This window comes from Stereum hirsutum (assembly GCF_000264905.1).
Source record: "Stereum hirsutum FP-91666 SS1 unplaced genomic scaffold STEHIscaffold_2, whole genome shotgun sequence".
Lineage (NCBI taxonomy): Eukaryota > Fungi > Basidiomycota > Agaricomycetes > Russulales > Stereaceae > Stereum > Stereum hirsutum.
This window is the reverse complement of record NW_006763132.1, coordinates 55,660-71,818: the sequence shown is the minus strand read 5'-3', so window position 1 is coordinate 71,818 and position 16,159 is coordinate 55,660. Positions and strand designations below refer to the sequence as shown.

The 16,159-nt window shown below is 51.0% G+C and overlaps 5 protein-coding genes across 5 annotated transcripts; 3 read left to right on the top strand and 2 right to left on the bottom strand.

Annotated features, from left to right (window-relative positions):
• Nucleotides 1-1,577: 1,577 nt before the first annotated feature.
• STEHIDRAFT_107356 (NAD-P-binding protein) lies at nucleotides 1,578-2,552 on the top strand (the record flags this gene model as incomplete). The annotated part of the gene is made up of 4 exons (XM_007299456.1): nucleotides 1,578-1,636; nucleotides 1,721-1,976; nucleotides 2,059-2,150; nucleotides 2,255-2,552. 4 exons carry the CDS (start codon nucleotides 1,578-1,580, stop codon nucleotides 2,550-2,552), a joined length of 705 nt encoding a protein of 234 aa, XP_007299518.1.
• An 829-nt stretch (nucleotides 2,553-3,381) lies between these two features.
• Nucleotides 3,382-5,057, bottom strand: STEHIDRAFT_107355 (uncharacterized protein; the record flags this gene model as incomplete). The annotated part of the gene is made up of 6 exons (XM_007299455.1): nucleotides 3,382-3,474; nucleotides 3,552-3,915; nucleotides 4,182-4,219; nucleotides 4,383-4,449; nucleotides 4,736-4,832; nucleotides 4,934-5,057. 6 exons carry the CDS (start codon nucleotides 5,055-5,057, stop codon nucleotides 3,382-3,384), a joined length of 783 nt encoding a protein of 260 aa, XP_007299517.1.
• Nucleotides 5,058-7,119: 2,062 nt separating this feature from the next.
• STEHIDRAFT_127723 (GroES-like protein) lies at nucleotides 7,120-8,528 on the top strand (the record flags this gene model as incomplete). Its single annotated transcript, XM_007299454.1, has 5 exons — nucleotides 7,120-7,376; nucleotides 7,464-7,542; nucleotides 7,636-7,846; nucleotides 7,955-8,294; nucleotides 8,321-8,528. The coding sequence occupies 5 exons, from the start codon at nucleotides 7,120-7,122 to the stop codon at nucleotides 8,526-8,528; spliced, it is 1,095 nt and encodes a 364-aa protein (XP_007299516.1).
• A 152-nt stretch (nucleotides 8,529-8,680) lies between these two features.
• STEHIDRAFT_165162 (uncharacterized protein) lies at nucleotides 8,681-11,474 on the bottom strand (the record flags this gene model as incomplete). The annotated part of the gene is made up of 4 exons (XM_007299453.1): nucleotides 8,681-8,826; nucleotides 8,923-9,522; nucleotides 10,016-10,744; nucleotides 10,845-11,474. 3 exons carry the CDS (start codon nucleotides 11,472-11,474, stop codon nucleotides 9,004-9,006), a joined length of 1,878 nt encoding a protein of 625 aa, XP_007299515.1. The 3' UTR covers nucleotides 8,681-8,826; nucleotides 8,923-9,003.
• Nucleotides 11,475-12,612: 1,138 nt separating this feature from the next.
• On the top strand, nucleotides 12,613-16,020 carry STEHIDRAFT_107352 (uncharacterized protein; the record flags this gene model as incomplete). Its single annotated transcript, XM_007299452.1, has 7 exons — nucleotides 12,613-12,718; nucleotides 12,815-13,054; nucleotides 13,135-13,175; nucleotides 13,253-13,915; nucleotides 13,979-14,104; nucleotides 14,199-15,791; nucleotides 15,934-16,020. 7 exons carry the CDS (start codon nucleotides 12,613-12,615, stop codon nucleotides 16,018-16,020), a joined length of 2,856 nt encoding a protein of 951 aa, XP_007299514.1.
• Nucleotides 16,021-16,159: the final 139 nt, after the last annotated feature.

Here is a 16,159-nt window from a genome sequence, read left to right as displayed (position 1 = left end):
GTGTAACACCAAGTGTAACACCGTATTCCCAACTCAGCCACGAACACGACCTCTCGAAGCTGGTCTTCACTTTATTGAGCTGACTTCAACGCTACTGTCAATATCCCCGCGGGAGCTTTGGGTGGATGTGGACCAGCGGCGAGAAAGAATTGAAGGGAAGGGAGGAAAGGATATTTGCCAAGACGAAACGGTTGCTGAGTTTGACGTGGAGTGGCGGAGCTTGGCGCGCATGTTTGCCACGTGTCGATTGTTCAAAGCGGTGCTGAAAGAATTCGTGCAGAACGTGACGGTTTCGCGCTCCTCGTTCGACTTGTAGCACGACTCTCTGGCTGTATAGACCTCCATTCAACGTCTCGACGACGTATAGCCTGATGGGAAGCGAACCCAGCGGCAGCAGGATCTTCGAGTCCTTCGATCCCAATCGTCCAAGAATCGACGCAGCATTGGCTCTTGTTCATATTTGGTTCTCGCCGCCGGGGGGTGCCACTGAGCCGCCTTGTATCTCTCGCAAACACTCTAATTGTCTTCACTCGTTTCAACCGCACCTGCCGCTAGTACCTCGAAGCTCCACTGCGCTGCCGCCGCTCTCTGATCGACCCGAGGACGGGGGCCATCGAGATGATACCGACTTCTGACTTCCAGACGTCCTTGCAAAGGTCAGAGAGGGATATGGTCAGGTTTGTGAATGGTGAGAACAAGGCTATGGTGGGAGCGAAGGATATGGGTGGTCTGGCGTTGACGTGGTGGATAGAACTCCAGGTGCGCTTCTGGATCGTTCGACGTGTTGAGTACTGCGATATGTTCTCTTTCAACATCGCTTTCACACACTTCAGATCTTTCGCTTCCTCGTTGAATTCAAGATTGAGATCGCCTTCAGGGTTGACCTTCTATCGACACTGGCGATAGCCACATCCCAGATCCATATAGCAGATAGGTGGAGTGAGCACCCGAACTAAAACCATCTCCTAAGCTAGACCTCACTAGCCCGATGTGACACAAGTCCCTCTAAGTTTCATCGTTACCTGTGTCTATGACGTCGTTCAGACTCAAGTTGGGCATACTTATGCTTCGACTCAATTCGCACGATGGTCAACATAATGCTTGGTTCTCTCATCTTGTGGCGCTATAACTGAGCAAATCAGGTCAGGCGGCCAATGATTGGGCATCTCAAGGATCCAGTGCTGGGACTCGTCTACATTGACAGTAATATATGCAATATCGTTTTTTCGACAAAAAGGTGACTTGCGACGTCGATGCTTAGACCGGAATACTTTCCGAACAAAACTCGGTGGGTACACTGCTCGCTAAGAGAACCTTCTCGCCTGCTACGCCGTCATGACTCGTGAGCATTCAGAGCTTCAGATGCGGATGCTTGATGTGGAGACGCTGAGAGATTATTGTCATTAGTCATTATGATCCACTTGCTCTCCAAACGGGTCAGCCGATTGTCTTTGTTGCACTCCCCATCGGCGCCCACAGAGGACGTACTTAAGTCCTCGACATGCTTTCTTCCTTCCACCCCACATAGGCTTTCCGTTAAACCTCTGCTCGTTCTATTCTACCCACATCGCTTACATATGGTCGAAGTTGCTGTCGCTGGCGGGTCTGGGAACATCGGTGCGAATCTTGTCGCTGCGTACGTCCTTCATAACCTTCATAACACCACTGCTACTTCAAGACTGCCGTACTCGATGCTAATCTAGTTATCGTGCGAGCGCAGCATCCTTGAGGCAGGCAAGCATACGCCCATCATCCTCTCTCGATCATCCAAACCCGTCGACTCAGCAGCCGAAGTTCGAGTAGTAGACTACTCGAGCCACGCCAGTCTCGTCTCTGCATTCGAAGGTGTCCATACCGTCATCATCACCCTTTACACCGCAGATGCCAAGGAGGCGGTCGTAAGTCAGCTCGCGCTTCTCAAGGCTGCAAAGGCAGCAGGCGTGAAGCGATTTGCTCCATCCGAATACGGCGCCAGCGTCCGTCTGATTCCCTCTGTTTTCTCCTCCAAGGAGTAAGAGGCTCATCACGACCTACGTTCTGTGTGCTCTCTCGAAATAGGTCAACACCACGTACCACATATACCCGCCGAAGATCGAAGTATGGGACGCTGTAAAGCAGTCTGGGCTTGAAGCGACGCGATTCATCACTGGGTGAGTTCAAAGTTTGTCACGAAGACTCGGTTCACCACGACATATCCAAGGTCTACACACATGCTAACTCAATACCATCTCACTGGATGGATTCGTATGCAAAGCCTCTACATCAACATGTTTGCCGGAGGATCCCAACGTGAGAGGGAAGCTGTCTCCCATTTCGGAAGCGGGAAACTGCTACTTGATGCCCGCGCTGGGACGATAGACATTCCAGGAGATGGTACGGAGAAGCTGACGTTTACTTCCGCTCAGGATATTGGGAAATTCGTCGCTGCGAGTCTGGATCTCGATGAATGGGAGGACGTGAGTGGCATCGTGGGGGAGTCGACCACGAGTGGTGACGCATTTTGGACAAGCAAAACGAGAATTCCAGCTACACAACAGACTATATTCTTCTGATCCGTACCATGGGTATCACCCATAGACAACGGCAACAGAGCTCAGAGCGAATAAAATGAAACGCTCAGGACTTCTACCAAGTCATGAAGAACGCCACGCATATCTATGCTTTATAGCATAACTCGTCTCTGCCTCTTGCTCCCTTTGATAGCTCAGAACCCTAACTGCTCACACTTCGTGGTCGATTGGGAAGATGTCTGCCTTGTCTCCACGTTGTTGTTGCTGCGAGGCTACTCCTACGCAGTGCACGCGATGTGCCAGAGGACGTATCGAGGCAGAGATTTGATCGTACGCGAGTTATACGCTTGTCGACCTGTCCCTCACCCGCCAAGCATGCATGACCGTGCGTGCATTCATACATTCGTTCACAGTGGCCGAGTGAAGCCTCAGCATCTAGGACAGCGTTGTCGGAGTGATAGCTGAGAATATAGTTGAAACGTGGAAGGAAATTGATGGCCTTGGAGCTAGTGTACCCAATTCTGTCGCTGACTTCCCCAGCTCAAGACAGTCGTGGACTGCTTGACAGTAACATCACCCGGTCATACTCATCTTCGAAGTGCTCTCAGTAGCATCCTACATATAGGTTCTCTACGGCTCAAAGGGAGTTGTACTCCGCCAAAGTTCAGCAAACTGGGGATCAGAGCATATACGCGGTTGGATACAACAGAATTGCGGATGGTATGGTTGCCATCCGCTCGACTGACGGCAGTGAGTACTGGCACAGCAGGAAACAACTATTTCGAGCCTCTTCAGCTGAGTAGTCGAGTCATACAACGTCAATGTTGCAGTTTACACCGGGTAGAACAAAATATTTACCTTCCTTGTAAATCTATGCCGCACCCTGTCCCTCCTCACTCCCCACGAGTTCATCTCTGCTCTTGAACCTCCTCCATATGCCGTCGTCATCCAGATGCTGTTCGAGCTACAGAAACGATGGTAAGCATCACAGAACCACGTCAGAACGCAGTGCGACTCGAACAGAAGGTTCAATCCACTCACGTCATTCAAACTTTGGTTTCCGATCTGTATGTTCAGCGCTGCAGCAGGCACGCGCGCCGCATCAAACCGAATCGCCTTGAAATCGAGCGCTCCCGTCTCATCGTTGAGCACCGGTGCAACCACGAGTACGCTCCCATCGTTAGCGGTACGTGCATCGAGAATGATGATGGGTTTTGCAGCATATTGCGGGACGTGTTGTGATCTGTGGCGAGTGAGGATGTCTTCCGGCGAGAGGGCGATCGCCCATTCCTGCGAGGGTAGTACGGGCTCGATATAGCCTGGGTTGGCGGGGATTTTGTCATAGTCTCGTGCGGTGTCAAATGCGTGTTGTATATCCGTACATTTCTCCTCTCCTACGTTGCGGCTAGAGATGTATAGAGCGACCTTGCGGGACATCACTGCGGGAAGTATCACCAGTAGAAAGTACCGGATCATCCTGTAGGCATCTTACAGGACAATCCTGTACAGAGTACCGGATAACTACCGGATTTTCCTGTAGTAAAGTACTGGATTCTCCTGTATGCAGTACTGGATTCCCCGGTAACTTTTGTCACTTTTCACTGGACAATCCTGTAAGATTGCACAGGGTAACCCAGCACCTTTCACGAGGTTTTCTGGTGTGTTACACACATCACTTTGGGGCCAACAACGGCATGTATTGCTGGAAACTATACACTACTAGTTACATACAGAACTCAAAACACACGGACACTGTACTAGATATGCCTTCACATTCTTCGACCATTCATCAAGTCGCGGACAGACCACTGTCAAGTGGCACAAACAGCGATGAACCTGTAACAATGGACGGCAAGAAGATAACGTACTCACCTCAGTTGTACGACTACTTTCTCGTCCACGGCTGGAAGCCATGAAGCCAAGAACAGTCCAGGTGTGGCTGTCGGAAACAGGTGAGAGGCCGGAGGAGTCGATTGGGTGGGAGTGGCATCTTAGGGGATGGGCTGTGCGAAGAACAAGTCGGTCAGGTACGTGTATACTTCAAGGAGGAAAGAGGACAAGGCGATGATGGACATATCTAGTGTGACGTCAGAGATCCCGGCGTGCTTGTCTGTGGGCGGGGTGGTAGTATGGAACCACAAACCGGTGAGATCCACCAGCCCTCCACTGTTAGCTTGATATCCTCGATGAACATCAATAGATGGACCAGGAAAGAATGTACGTACGTGAGCGACTCCTTACTACCCCTGATATCGAGTGGTTCTATCATCTTGTCCATACCCATACCCACTAGCTTCGTCAGGTCAATCTCAGCTGCCGCCACTAACCCAGCATCCAGCATCTCACGCCTCATCTTGCTCCGCACCGCCGACCACCACATCCAGATGCATTACCAGAGCATTGGGGAAAAACTGGTCACGTACCTATCTGCTTCACATCCAAACCGGCTCCATATGTAGGATGTGAGGTCTGATGGAGGTTTTCAGAGGTACGCGTCATGAACACTGACAGCGTAGTGCGCGACACAATCGAAGTCGTACCGGTCATGGTAGGGGGAAGAGATTTCAAAACTAAGTTTACCCAGATGGACCCAGAGAATATGTGTCGAGGTCTTAAATGGCCATGGCGTCAACAAGATAGAGAAAGGCGACCAATACAATGTCAAGGTCGACGATGCCCTGCATGGAGGCCGTTGGAAGAAAGCGACGAACGGTGCCAAAACAAGGAACAACAACCGCGTCATAATGACGGCAATTTCCGAGGCACGCTCGCCACTCCGTACTCCGGTAACGATGTGGCACCTTCGTTCGCAGCAACAGTCTGCACTGTTATTAACTGCATATATTCTCTCAGACTTGGCACGACCGTTCGAGTGCATCAAACCTTCTTTGATGACATGTTCAGTTACTGGTGGTTTTTGATCAGACTATTGAACTACATGGAGCAGCAGTACCTTTGAGATAAGTATTCGAAAATTACTGGAAAAATACCAGCAGATCAAAGTATTCGTCCGCTAAACTGTTGCAACTTAGCATCCATGGGATCAAGTGTTAGGCTGATTTGAGACAGTCTCCCTGACTGACATGATGTTACTGTGCCTTCATGGTAGCAGGAGTCCAGTGTTTACTGCAGGAGTACTGGATTTTCCGGTGATCTCGCTACAAATGGCAGCAGTGATTGGAATGGGTGCTAGTACTTAAGTAAGGGTAGAATACATCGTAGAAATACTCTCTGCATTGGTCCATCATGGTTACGTGGTCTTTCTCCGGTGCTACAAGAGATACAGGAAAAGCCAGTACTTTTGGGCGGTGACACTTCTACAGGATAATCCGGTACTTTGCGAGCCACTACTGGATTACCCTGTACTTGGTACAGGATTTACTTCCCGCAGTGACATGGTGGCAAGAAACGAACTTTGGCCCCGTGGTTCGAAGTTCTCTGCATCCTTATGAGGGCGTTTAACCAGTCGCAACGTCATGTGAACGTGCTTGAGTTATTGACGTCAAGCTGTACAGATCCACAATGACTTGATCCTGGATTTATCGTGTCTGCATCTACAGCAGGTGTGTAGGCATCGTCCAGGTCTTGCATGTCGCCAGTACACCAGATATACTTGGTCATTATCGCTCACATCAACGTACCTTACGATTTCCATTTAGTACTTGCTCTGAAAGGCTATTGTCTATACTGTTGAGACCAGCGGCTTGACGCAGATGACTGCAGATGATCGCCTTACAACCCAATTCTAACCGATGCTGATAGAATTGGAGCACTTCAATGTTTGAGGGTAGAAGTGTTCCATCTCCGTCCACCTCGACTGGCTGCTAGTGCTACTCATGGCGGTACGCTGGGTGCAGCAGTTCTCAAGCTTGTACATATGCTGTGAATATGGCGAGAGCTCTGTCCAGTACACTGTTTAATTTGGTCGTACCCCTCGCCTCTAATATGCATCATCTACTACCGAGGCCAACACTGGTCCCGATCTGACGCTATTCTCAGTGAATGGAACCAACTTTTGCTAGAGCATGGACGAGACCTCATCGTCTCGAGCAAAACCTGTCGTTCTTTGTCAGCAGCAATGGGATCAATGCGTATTTGGGCTATGGCTTTGTTCGTAATCCTCCGCTCTGTTCGGAATATTGGTAAAGTCGAGGTCAGGTCGCTCATGGGCCTTTCCTTCTTCCTGGTAATTTTTCCACATAGACAGCAGATGTCCTATGACCCATCGTGGTCCATGGCTCGAAGCCAAAACGAGTCGTGGATCAGTGAGGATTTACCCACTTTTACTCCGCCAAGCTCCTCTAAGAGCCACCCTGAGATAAGTAATAGTGATGAAAATCACCGGAGGTGAGTACAGTCAAAAACTACGACACTCGTTTAATCCGGCGCTGAATGACACATCGGAACATTACCAATCTAGCCTCAGGTTCCTACTACGATGTGGAGTTGCCTCGAAATCTATACCATGAACCTATCGCCACAGTTCAGTGCATGAACCATACCATAAGTATATAATCTCCGTCACAAAGAACGAACGAACACATAGCCGTATTCACTCTCTACACCAAGCACCTCAGAACCAACACACCTCTATATCAGATCGAGCACTATGCAAAGGGCAATCCAGCTCACCGCTCCAGGTGCCCCTTTTGTCCTCGGCACCCGCCCTATTCCCCGACCCAAATCCGGAGAACTCCTCGTGAAGATCCTCACCACTGCTATAAATCCTTGCGACTTGTACATGCAGGCCCGTGGATATCCAGGGCCTATTCCCAAGCCATGGCCGAACGTGTGTGGATGGGATGCAGCGGGAGTGGTAGAAGAGATCGGGGAAGGAGTCCAGGGATTCGTGAAGGGAGATCGTGTGTGAGTGCGGCTTAGACTCAAAATTCAAATCCTTTAATCTGACTTTATGTTTCATTTTACCGCACGTTTTCTCCTCCTTCGACAAAGTATGTATTCAGGAGACTTCGATGATGACAGATACACGTTCCAGGAATACGGGATTACCGTTGCGGCCACGACAGCCAAGGTAAGCACCACGTGTTCATTACATCGCCGGTCGTTTACAACTATCATATATTAAAAATTTTCGTACTATTCGTCCGTATGGCGCGTTACATAGATCTCCAGTGGTCTGTCTCTAGAAGAAGCGGCGACGTTTTCTACGGGTCTGTACACCGCCGCGAGCGGACTGTACGGAGAGCGTGCCACCGAGCATCGAAGATGGCATGGTGGGGCAGGCCTCGTCGCTCCTTGGGATGGAGGAGGTAGAGGGATGTACAAGGATGAACCGATCATTATTACAGGCGGTGCAGGTTCTGTTGGGCAATTCGGTGAGCTCACTATGCACATTCTTCACTATATCGCTTCATCGCCCGTGTCTCATATACATGCGTACCTTCTGATGATCGTACTTCATTCTGCACGCATGCCCTCTCCAGCGATCCAACTCGCGAAACTATCTGGCTTCAACCCAATTATAACGACGGCCTCCGCACACAACGAAGCATATTGCAAATCCGCCGGGGCGACGCATGTGATCGATTATCGCACCACGCCCTACTCTTCCCTTTCCTCAGTGGTCTCCTCCATCCTGCTCGACACCTTCGGAGACGCGCACAAACCAATCAAGACGATTTTCGACACTGTCTCCATCGCTGAAACCAATATCGCCTGTTGGTCCATTCTCGCCTCCGGTGGAACGCTCATCATCACTTTGCCGCCCTCGAAGGAAATCGGTAATTATGGATTAGGCGCGGAAAAGAATCAGGATGGAAAAAGGTGGCGTGGACGGTCGGTGTGGTGAGTAACGATACACTGGGGGATGTAAGGCTCGGAGAGAGGTTGTTCGGGGCGTTGGACAAGATGATCAGCGAGGAAGATTTGATGCCGAATAGACTCGAGGTGCTGGAAGGTGGTTTGAGTGCGATTGAGGGTGCAGCGAGGAGGATGGAAGGCGGAGGTGTCAGTGGGCTTAAGTTGGTGGTGAGGGTTCCGGATACTCCGTCGTTGTAGGTTGTTGTTCCGATGATTCCTTGCTCGGAAATGAGACGGCAGAATGCATCTTTTCCATGACAATTTCCAACTAGAACCACTTACTTTCGAATTTCACGTTCGTATCACCGGCGTTTACAGGCCTGATATCAACTCTGTACAGGACATTACCGGGAACATGTTTGAGTGAGGCTCATAAGGAAGACTACTTAGTAGGCGTGTAGAGCGGTGATAGACATGTGTACGAAGTGCGAGTGTTTGAAGGTCAAATAGCTTGGAGTCTACTGTTTTATCACGAACGATAACAAAAAACTAGACCCTGTTGGATAGACAGCGGATAAAAGTATCAGGGCCATGTAAGTATCGATCACCAAGGATGTTCAATGTGGCGAAAAGTAAGTAAAAAGACACGCACATACCGATATTCCATTGCTGCGTAACCAACATCTGTAATCATCTCTATATCGCCTACGCCTGTACCAGTGGTGCCGCACGATCAAACCTTCTCATCCTTCTCATACATTTGACGAGGCGATTGACCATCCGTCCCGGGCGTCTCCTCGCCTGTCTTTTCTTTAGTCGCAACCATTTCCTTAGCGGCCTTCACGAAGCCCATCATTCCTCCGAATCCATTATCCACGCCGCTCAAATCTCTCCTGCTCCCATCGCTTCTAACGCGTCTGACATCTCTCCTGCCTCTCCCACCATCCTGACCCTCTGTCTCTCCTGCCGGCCCATTCCGACTATCAACGCTATGCACAAGACCGAAATTATGAACTTCATTCGTCTCTTGCATTCTCCTTCTCTCCTCCAATATTTCCCAATTCTTCGCTGCCCTGAAATCTCGCTGTTTCTGGGCCTTTCTCCGTCGTCGTTGGTCTGAGTCCCCATCCGCATCCGCAGATTCAGAAGAACTGAGGTCAGGTCGTAGTCGTTCGACAATGTGCGATGAACGGGGTCGAAAGCGTGTTTTGAGGATGAAGCGGCTGCGACGAAGGTAGGATTTGAGTTCGTCCTATGCGTTGGTGGGATGGTAAAGTAGAAGTGTTATCAGTTTGTGGATTTACGATTGAACATTGGAGACGCATGCGACGGGCAAGTTACACGAAGGAATGCCATAAGACGATTAGCCCGGAAGCAAAAATCGGGTCGGTTCTAACCACATGTAACCCTCAGAACGGACTTACGAAGATACATGCTTCGGTATGAGCAGACAACGAGGATGTGGAAGCTCATATGCTTCGCTTTCGGGCTACATCGTGGTATCAATCGGCCATCCCGAGCCACAGAAATGGTTGGATCCCCCTTGACGTCGAGGAACCATACGAACCGTGTGAACGCCACGCCACACCTATAAGTTCGCTCAGATGCAAACGCAACTCGTCTCGCTAGAGTAGCGCTCCTCTACTACCACGTTGCATTCAATTTCAGGACCCACTGAATTTGGGGCTCGGAGAGTTGAGGACTACACACCACTCTTTCGTGAGTTAGAAGTAACAGTAACTCACCGTAATCCGCCAAACCTTCGGGGCAATCTCCACGCATCCCGTAAAGCTCACTAGATTGTCGACAGAATAAGGACGCTCTTGATAGGGATGCTGGCGCTGCTTTGGGTTTCCGAGCCAGATTGCATGGTTGGGCGGAGTGTATTTGCGTTCGGAATTGGACTGAGGTTGGGACGTGGTTGATGATGCGGTATGTGGAGGAGAGGAAGATGAGGCGACCGTGGATCCGGTAGCTAAGGGCGTGGATGCGGCGGAAGGTGGTGAATGCGTGGAAACGACGGGATCCGAAGGTGGCGAGGCTGATGTTACGGTGGATGCGATCGAAGACGGTCGAACGTGGTTCGTTGGTGGAACCATATCACCCGAAGGGGTATCCTTTCTCGATGCATTCGAGAGCGAGTCGTGTATACTATCGCTGTTCGTGCCAGTATCTATACTCGTCTCTCGGCGTAGATATTCCTCAAAAATCTCCTCGGCGACGTATGCCGTTACGAGCTCTCGATATGTCAGGACGGCAATCGGCATAGGCCTCTTGAGCGGTAAGTTCCGAGTGGAATGCGAAGTGATTGAAGACGGGTCAGTTGAAGATGCAGCATGTGTTGAGGAAGTATAGGTGAAGGACTGAGAGGAGGCGGGATGGGGGAGCGTGAGAGGCGATGGGCGACGTGATGTTAGGGAGGAGAGGCGCAATGATAAAATAGAGGGCGAGGGCGATACAATCTCAGCGAGTTGCTGTAAGTTTAATAGACAAGTCAGTGGCAATGATTGTCTTCCTTTGACAGATAGTGGATAGAGCGAAGAAAAACAACGAGGGTGGATAACGAAGACGCACTGAGTGGTGCCCAATCCATTTCGAATCCATAAATCTCTCCCAGAACGCGTTCATGCCTCTCGAAAGAGATTGCTCTCCTTCTAACCCAGCGCACTGAGGCTCGGCCTTGCCACTCGTCTCAATCCTGCCTTCTCTACGATCCGCGTCAATGCGAAACCAAAAGGTTTTCACCAACGCCACGCCTCTCGCCGCCCTCGGCACGTCTTCCGCTTCACCCTTTCGTGTCATACTCTCTGTGTGGTCATCTCTCCTTATTACTCCCCATCCTCTCTTGTACAATCCCTTCCCATATCGTTCTAACTCATAGTTTTCGAGGATCTCTGAGAGTGAGGGATCGTCAGGGCTGTCGAAGGACGGGAGCGGATGAAGTGGATAGAATGGTTGGATAGGTCGAGGGGTTGGGCCTATAGATTTTCCTTCGCGCAAGATGCTCAATTCCGGAGTGTCGGGTAGCCCTTGAGCACCAGAAGTAGACCGCGAGGGGTCAGATGGAAGAGGGTGATCATTTGTGGACAAGAGCTTTCGGAGGATAGGACGACAAAGTGTAGAACGCAAGGAACCGGACCGAGTTAGACATGTTTGTATACGGATACGTCGTGCGAGAAGCATACTAGGATATTTGAAGGGCATGCATAGCTAGCTCATAGTGGTATGTAGACGAGTGAAGGCCTGTGAAGGCGAACATGATTCATTGATTGTTCGGAGCAGGAGTCGCGTAGAGATCTTATCTTATCGCGCTTTTTCTGATCACAGACCCACAGCCACAACTCCGGCTCAACTCCGGTTCCTTTCGAACCACCATCCCACCACGTCCTGGCTCTTTTCGTCTACTTAGGAGTAACTCAAATACTAGACGCTACAAATTGTTTGCTCAATATTCTCCACTAAATCCTACCCGCCTGGCCACGTTCTCACCCGATCCGCTCGACGACGCTTCGCCGAGTGTGGTCATGCTCGGGATTGTTCCCTCTTCCCATGTTGTTGCTGAGGAAGCGACCTATGGCATACGTTCGAGGTCTATGGAGGTCTCAATTATATCCATCCTAACAGAACCAGCCTTGGTGGCGGGTACTCATGTGCGTCGGGAACACCGTCTTCGCCGACAGATAATATCTCACGCGATTCGCGTCGTTCGAAGTCCTTTTGGAATCATCATCCGTTCAGTCGCGTCCTCCTGGTGGTACACATCCTCCAGTCTGGACCACTAATAGCCTCGAAAGCGGTGGGCCCTATTATTCCTGCGGTTCATCGTCGTGTATGACGATTGTATGACATAGCGCGGGACCTATCCTACACCACCGTGCTAGTTTTGCGCGTATAATGTCCCTCTTTTTGGATCGCATTCTATATTGCGTAGATCAAAAGGGCTCACAGATTTCAATCGCAAACAGCCATGCTGGCTGCAGTGTGCCTGCAAACGAAGGCTTGTTCATGGAAGCCTTTCTCGCGGAGAAAGTCTAACCCTGTGTGGGCTATTCTATCATCATCACTGCACCTCATTTCCTTTCGCAACAGTGCCTCTGCGACGTATTTATGCTCTGGGTAGCCGAAGAAAGAATGTTGTCCCTCTTTGTGTGCCACGGGGCCACCGTCACGATATCCGCCTTACACGCCACGCCACTGAATTACCCTCAGCTTCTTTTATAGAAATAATGTTACTCATGATGTAGCGCCCTAGGATCCATGTTATGATAAGCCGCGATCTCTCACCCTAGGTGCGTCCTGGCTCGTTCTCTCTCCCACTGCTCAGTCTTACATCTCGGAAAACATGACCAGTCGAAGAAAGAACACCAGCATTGTGTTCAACGGTACAAACAACCAAATACATCACCTGCCCTTGGATGAAGTGTGGGTGAACGCTGTAGTTGTTGATGGTAAGCATTCCGACCCCGCCATTTTCCAAGTCTTTGCTGTGACAGGGAACCAACGTTCCATGCTATTCGACTGATCTGTATGTCATTCGTATGCAGTATCGGCCAAGATCATCATTACACATATATTTTCCAATCCATCTGAGGACTCCACTGGTCGAGCGAAGTATGTCTTCCCTGTTCCGGCGCGATCGGCCGTATGTGGATTCGCCATGAAGACGTCGGATGGGCGTGAAGTGGTTGGGGTAGCGAAGGAGAGTCAAAAGGCGGAAGACGAATATAGGCAGGCTCTCGAAGAATCCAAGGTAGCGGGGCTAGTACAGTGGGGTGCAGACGACGGTGCGTATCATGATCTCACTATCTTCATCGACTTGTCGCTGACATTTATGGGATGGGTTCAGTGTTCACTATATCTGTAGGGTCGATCCCTGCTCGTGGGGTAGTCGTCACAAAGATAACGGTCTGTCCTACCTTTTATGGAAGCGTTTTGCCCGTTTTTATCGTTGCCTCGTTTCTTTTGCTCCTATTTCCTTGAAGCTCGTGATGCACCTTATGGACGACGACCATCCGAATGAGATTCGCTTCCAGCTTCCAATGTCGGTCGGGACCATGCGATACGGTACCCCGCACCCCAGCACAATGAATTCCCTCCGTGCGCCACCGCATACCAGCCTACGCATCGCCGTAAAAATCCAAACCAGCGGGTTATTAGAGAGCGTCTCCAGTCCTAGTCACACCATCGCCCTCACACCCCATCGTACACACCACGGACAACATTCCAACCGTCGCACTACGGCCTCCCTTCGTTCGTCGGAGTTCCTAAACTCGGATTTCGTGCTGATCATCCGGGCAGAAGGACTCGATGCGCCCAGGTGTTTCGCGGAACTGGACGATCCGGGTTCTGAGACTCGGGCAAGGACGACGGCGGGTGAGGACTCGAAGCCGACGGTCGCGGTACAGTTGACGGTCGTACCGAAGTTTGGAATTCAGCCGTTACCTGCGCAGGAGTATCTCTTCTTGGTGGATAGGAGTGGGAGCATGCAAGGCGGCAGGATAGAGACGGCCAAGGATACGTTGATCATGCTGCTGAAAGCCATTCCGTCGAGCGGCGCGGCCCTCAATATCTTCAGTTTCGGGAGTCAATGTACGGGTCTTTGGCAGAATAGTGAGGCATACAGTCAAACCTCCGTAGATCAAGCTGTGAGTCATCGTCATCATATATCCCACCTCTGTCGACACTACTGACGGCCGTCAATCCGGCAGACGACACATACTCAGAGCATGCAGGCAAACTGTGGCGGAACGGAGACGCGTCTTGCCTTAACACATGTATTTTCCCGACGGAAACGAAGCATGCCTACTGTCATATTCATCCTTACAGATGGAGAGGTAGGCTCAACTCTTCCAAAACTCACGGCTCTATTTAAGTCACGATAACATTGGAAGAGCTGACGAACGGTTATTTTTTGTTTACGTATCTTAGGACCATGACATCGAACAGACGCTCAAGGCTGTTGCTACCGCCGTGGCACAAAGTACTCCATCAGCCCCTCTCCGCATCTTCGTTCTCGGTATTGGGAACACAGTATCCACTGCCATGTGCGAAGGGATTGCTCGCGCCGGGAATGGCCTTTGTCTGATGGCTCTGAACTCCACAGAGATCGTAGGCAAGTGCGCGCAGCTCCTACGTGCAGGTCGCACTCGCCTCCTCAAGGGCGTCACCATCGATTGGGGAGTGACCGAAGAGGCGGACCTAAACACGAATTCTTTCCGGCGTATACAATTCCCACCTCCTCCTTTCATTCGACAGACACCCTCCGTCATCCAGACACTGTATCCCGGCCTACGTCTCGTCGTCTACGCCATCCTCCAGACCGATAAGATTCCGTCCACTGTCACGATCAAAGGAACGCTCGGCGATGGTCAAGAAGTCCTCAACCTCTCTGTACCCGTCGAACCCATCCGTCTTTCCCTGCCCTCCCCCTCTAGTCGAGCTCGTAGCGCTGCCAAGGCGATGCTCATACACACGCTGGCTGCTCATCGCCTCATTCAGGACCTGCAGGAAGGACGAGGACCAATGCCGGGGGGCGCTATTGGAGGCCAGTCGAACACGAAGGCGGCGATAGTAGAGCTGGGAGCGAGATACCAGCTCGCAAGCGAGTATACGTCGTTTGTCGTCGTCGATTCTGGAGTGGTCCGGACTAGACAAGCACAAGAAAGGCATGGAAGAGGTGTAGAGGCGAGTGCACCGGAAAGGCATGGAAGAAGTGGGCTGGCCGGTAGTCGACGGCAACGACGACAAGAACGGGATGATCCAAACGAATGGATCGATGTCCCTGTAAATGAACCTGACGATGCTCAGGACTCGGGTTACGTTTCGTGGGCGCTCGGTGCTGTGTGGAGTCGGCTCTCATGGGTCCTAGGATATGGACAACCCGCAACGACCAATGCCAGACAGCACGCGAGAAGAGAGACTGCGGCTTCTGAGAGAGCTGACGATGACTCTGCAGGTGTGGACCACGATGATGAATCAGACGATTCACATCCGGGGGAGGATTACGATAGTGCAGCCACGTACTCGACGATGAGCTCCTTGGAGAGTTACTCCAGCCGTGAGAGCTCTCCTGGAAGATCCAGACCTCATCGTCGTCGTCCAGTCGTCGAACCTTCTCCACCTCCGTCGCGGCCACCATCCGAAAGCCGTAGTCCATCGCCAGAAATACAACCCAATCGTCCTGCATCGGGCGGCTTGCACGATGCAGGTTCTTCCTCTCAGAACCCCGCTCCACTGCAACGCGATATTCACGTTCCAGTGATTGACCTCGTGAAGCTACAAGCTTTCGATGGATCGTTTGTCCTTGGTCGAGACTTGGAGAGAATCGTAGGCCCAGCGGCAGTGAACGAATGGGGCGACATGGGGGATGTGGAGAGCGAGGTGTGGGCCACCGCACTGGCTGTGGCGTTTCTGGAGAAACACTCGTCTGGGCAAGCAGAGCTCATCGAGTGCTTGAAGGATAAAATCATGGATTATATCGATGGAAAGCCGCAGATGGAGTGGGCTGACTTTCTGGCGTTGGTGCGTCGTGCTGAACGGTTGGTGGTATAGGCGTTGTTCGCCCCAAGGTCGCCCCGATAGGAAATTATAGTTGTACAGAGGCATCCAATTTGTAGCTCCATGTTCTTCGTTACTCATGTAGTTAAACTAAGCTATTATATAGATTTGGTATGCGAATGTCGTCCATGAAACAAGTCCGAACTTGAATCTCGCATCCTTTTGTATGGACGAAAACGTCATTTCGGTGTAAGAACACTAGGCGGGCAAATAATGTCTCCGCTTCTCATGCGTGGTATATAAAGAGAGACGACTCATTCATGACTCTTTTGCTACTACAGACTCTACATAAGTAGCTTCCTGTGTGGGCAACCCAAAGACCGTTGCCACAT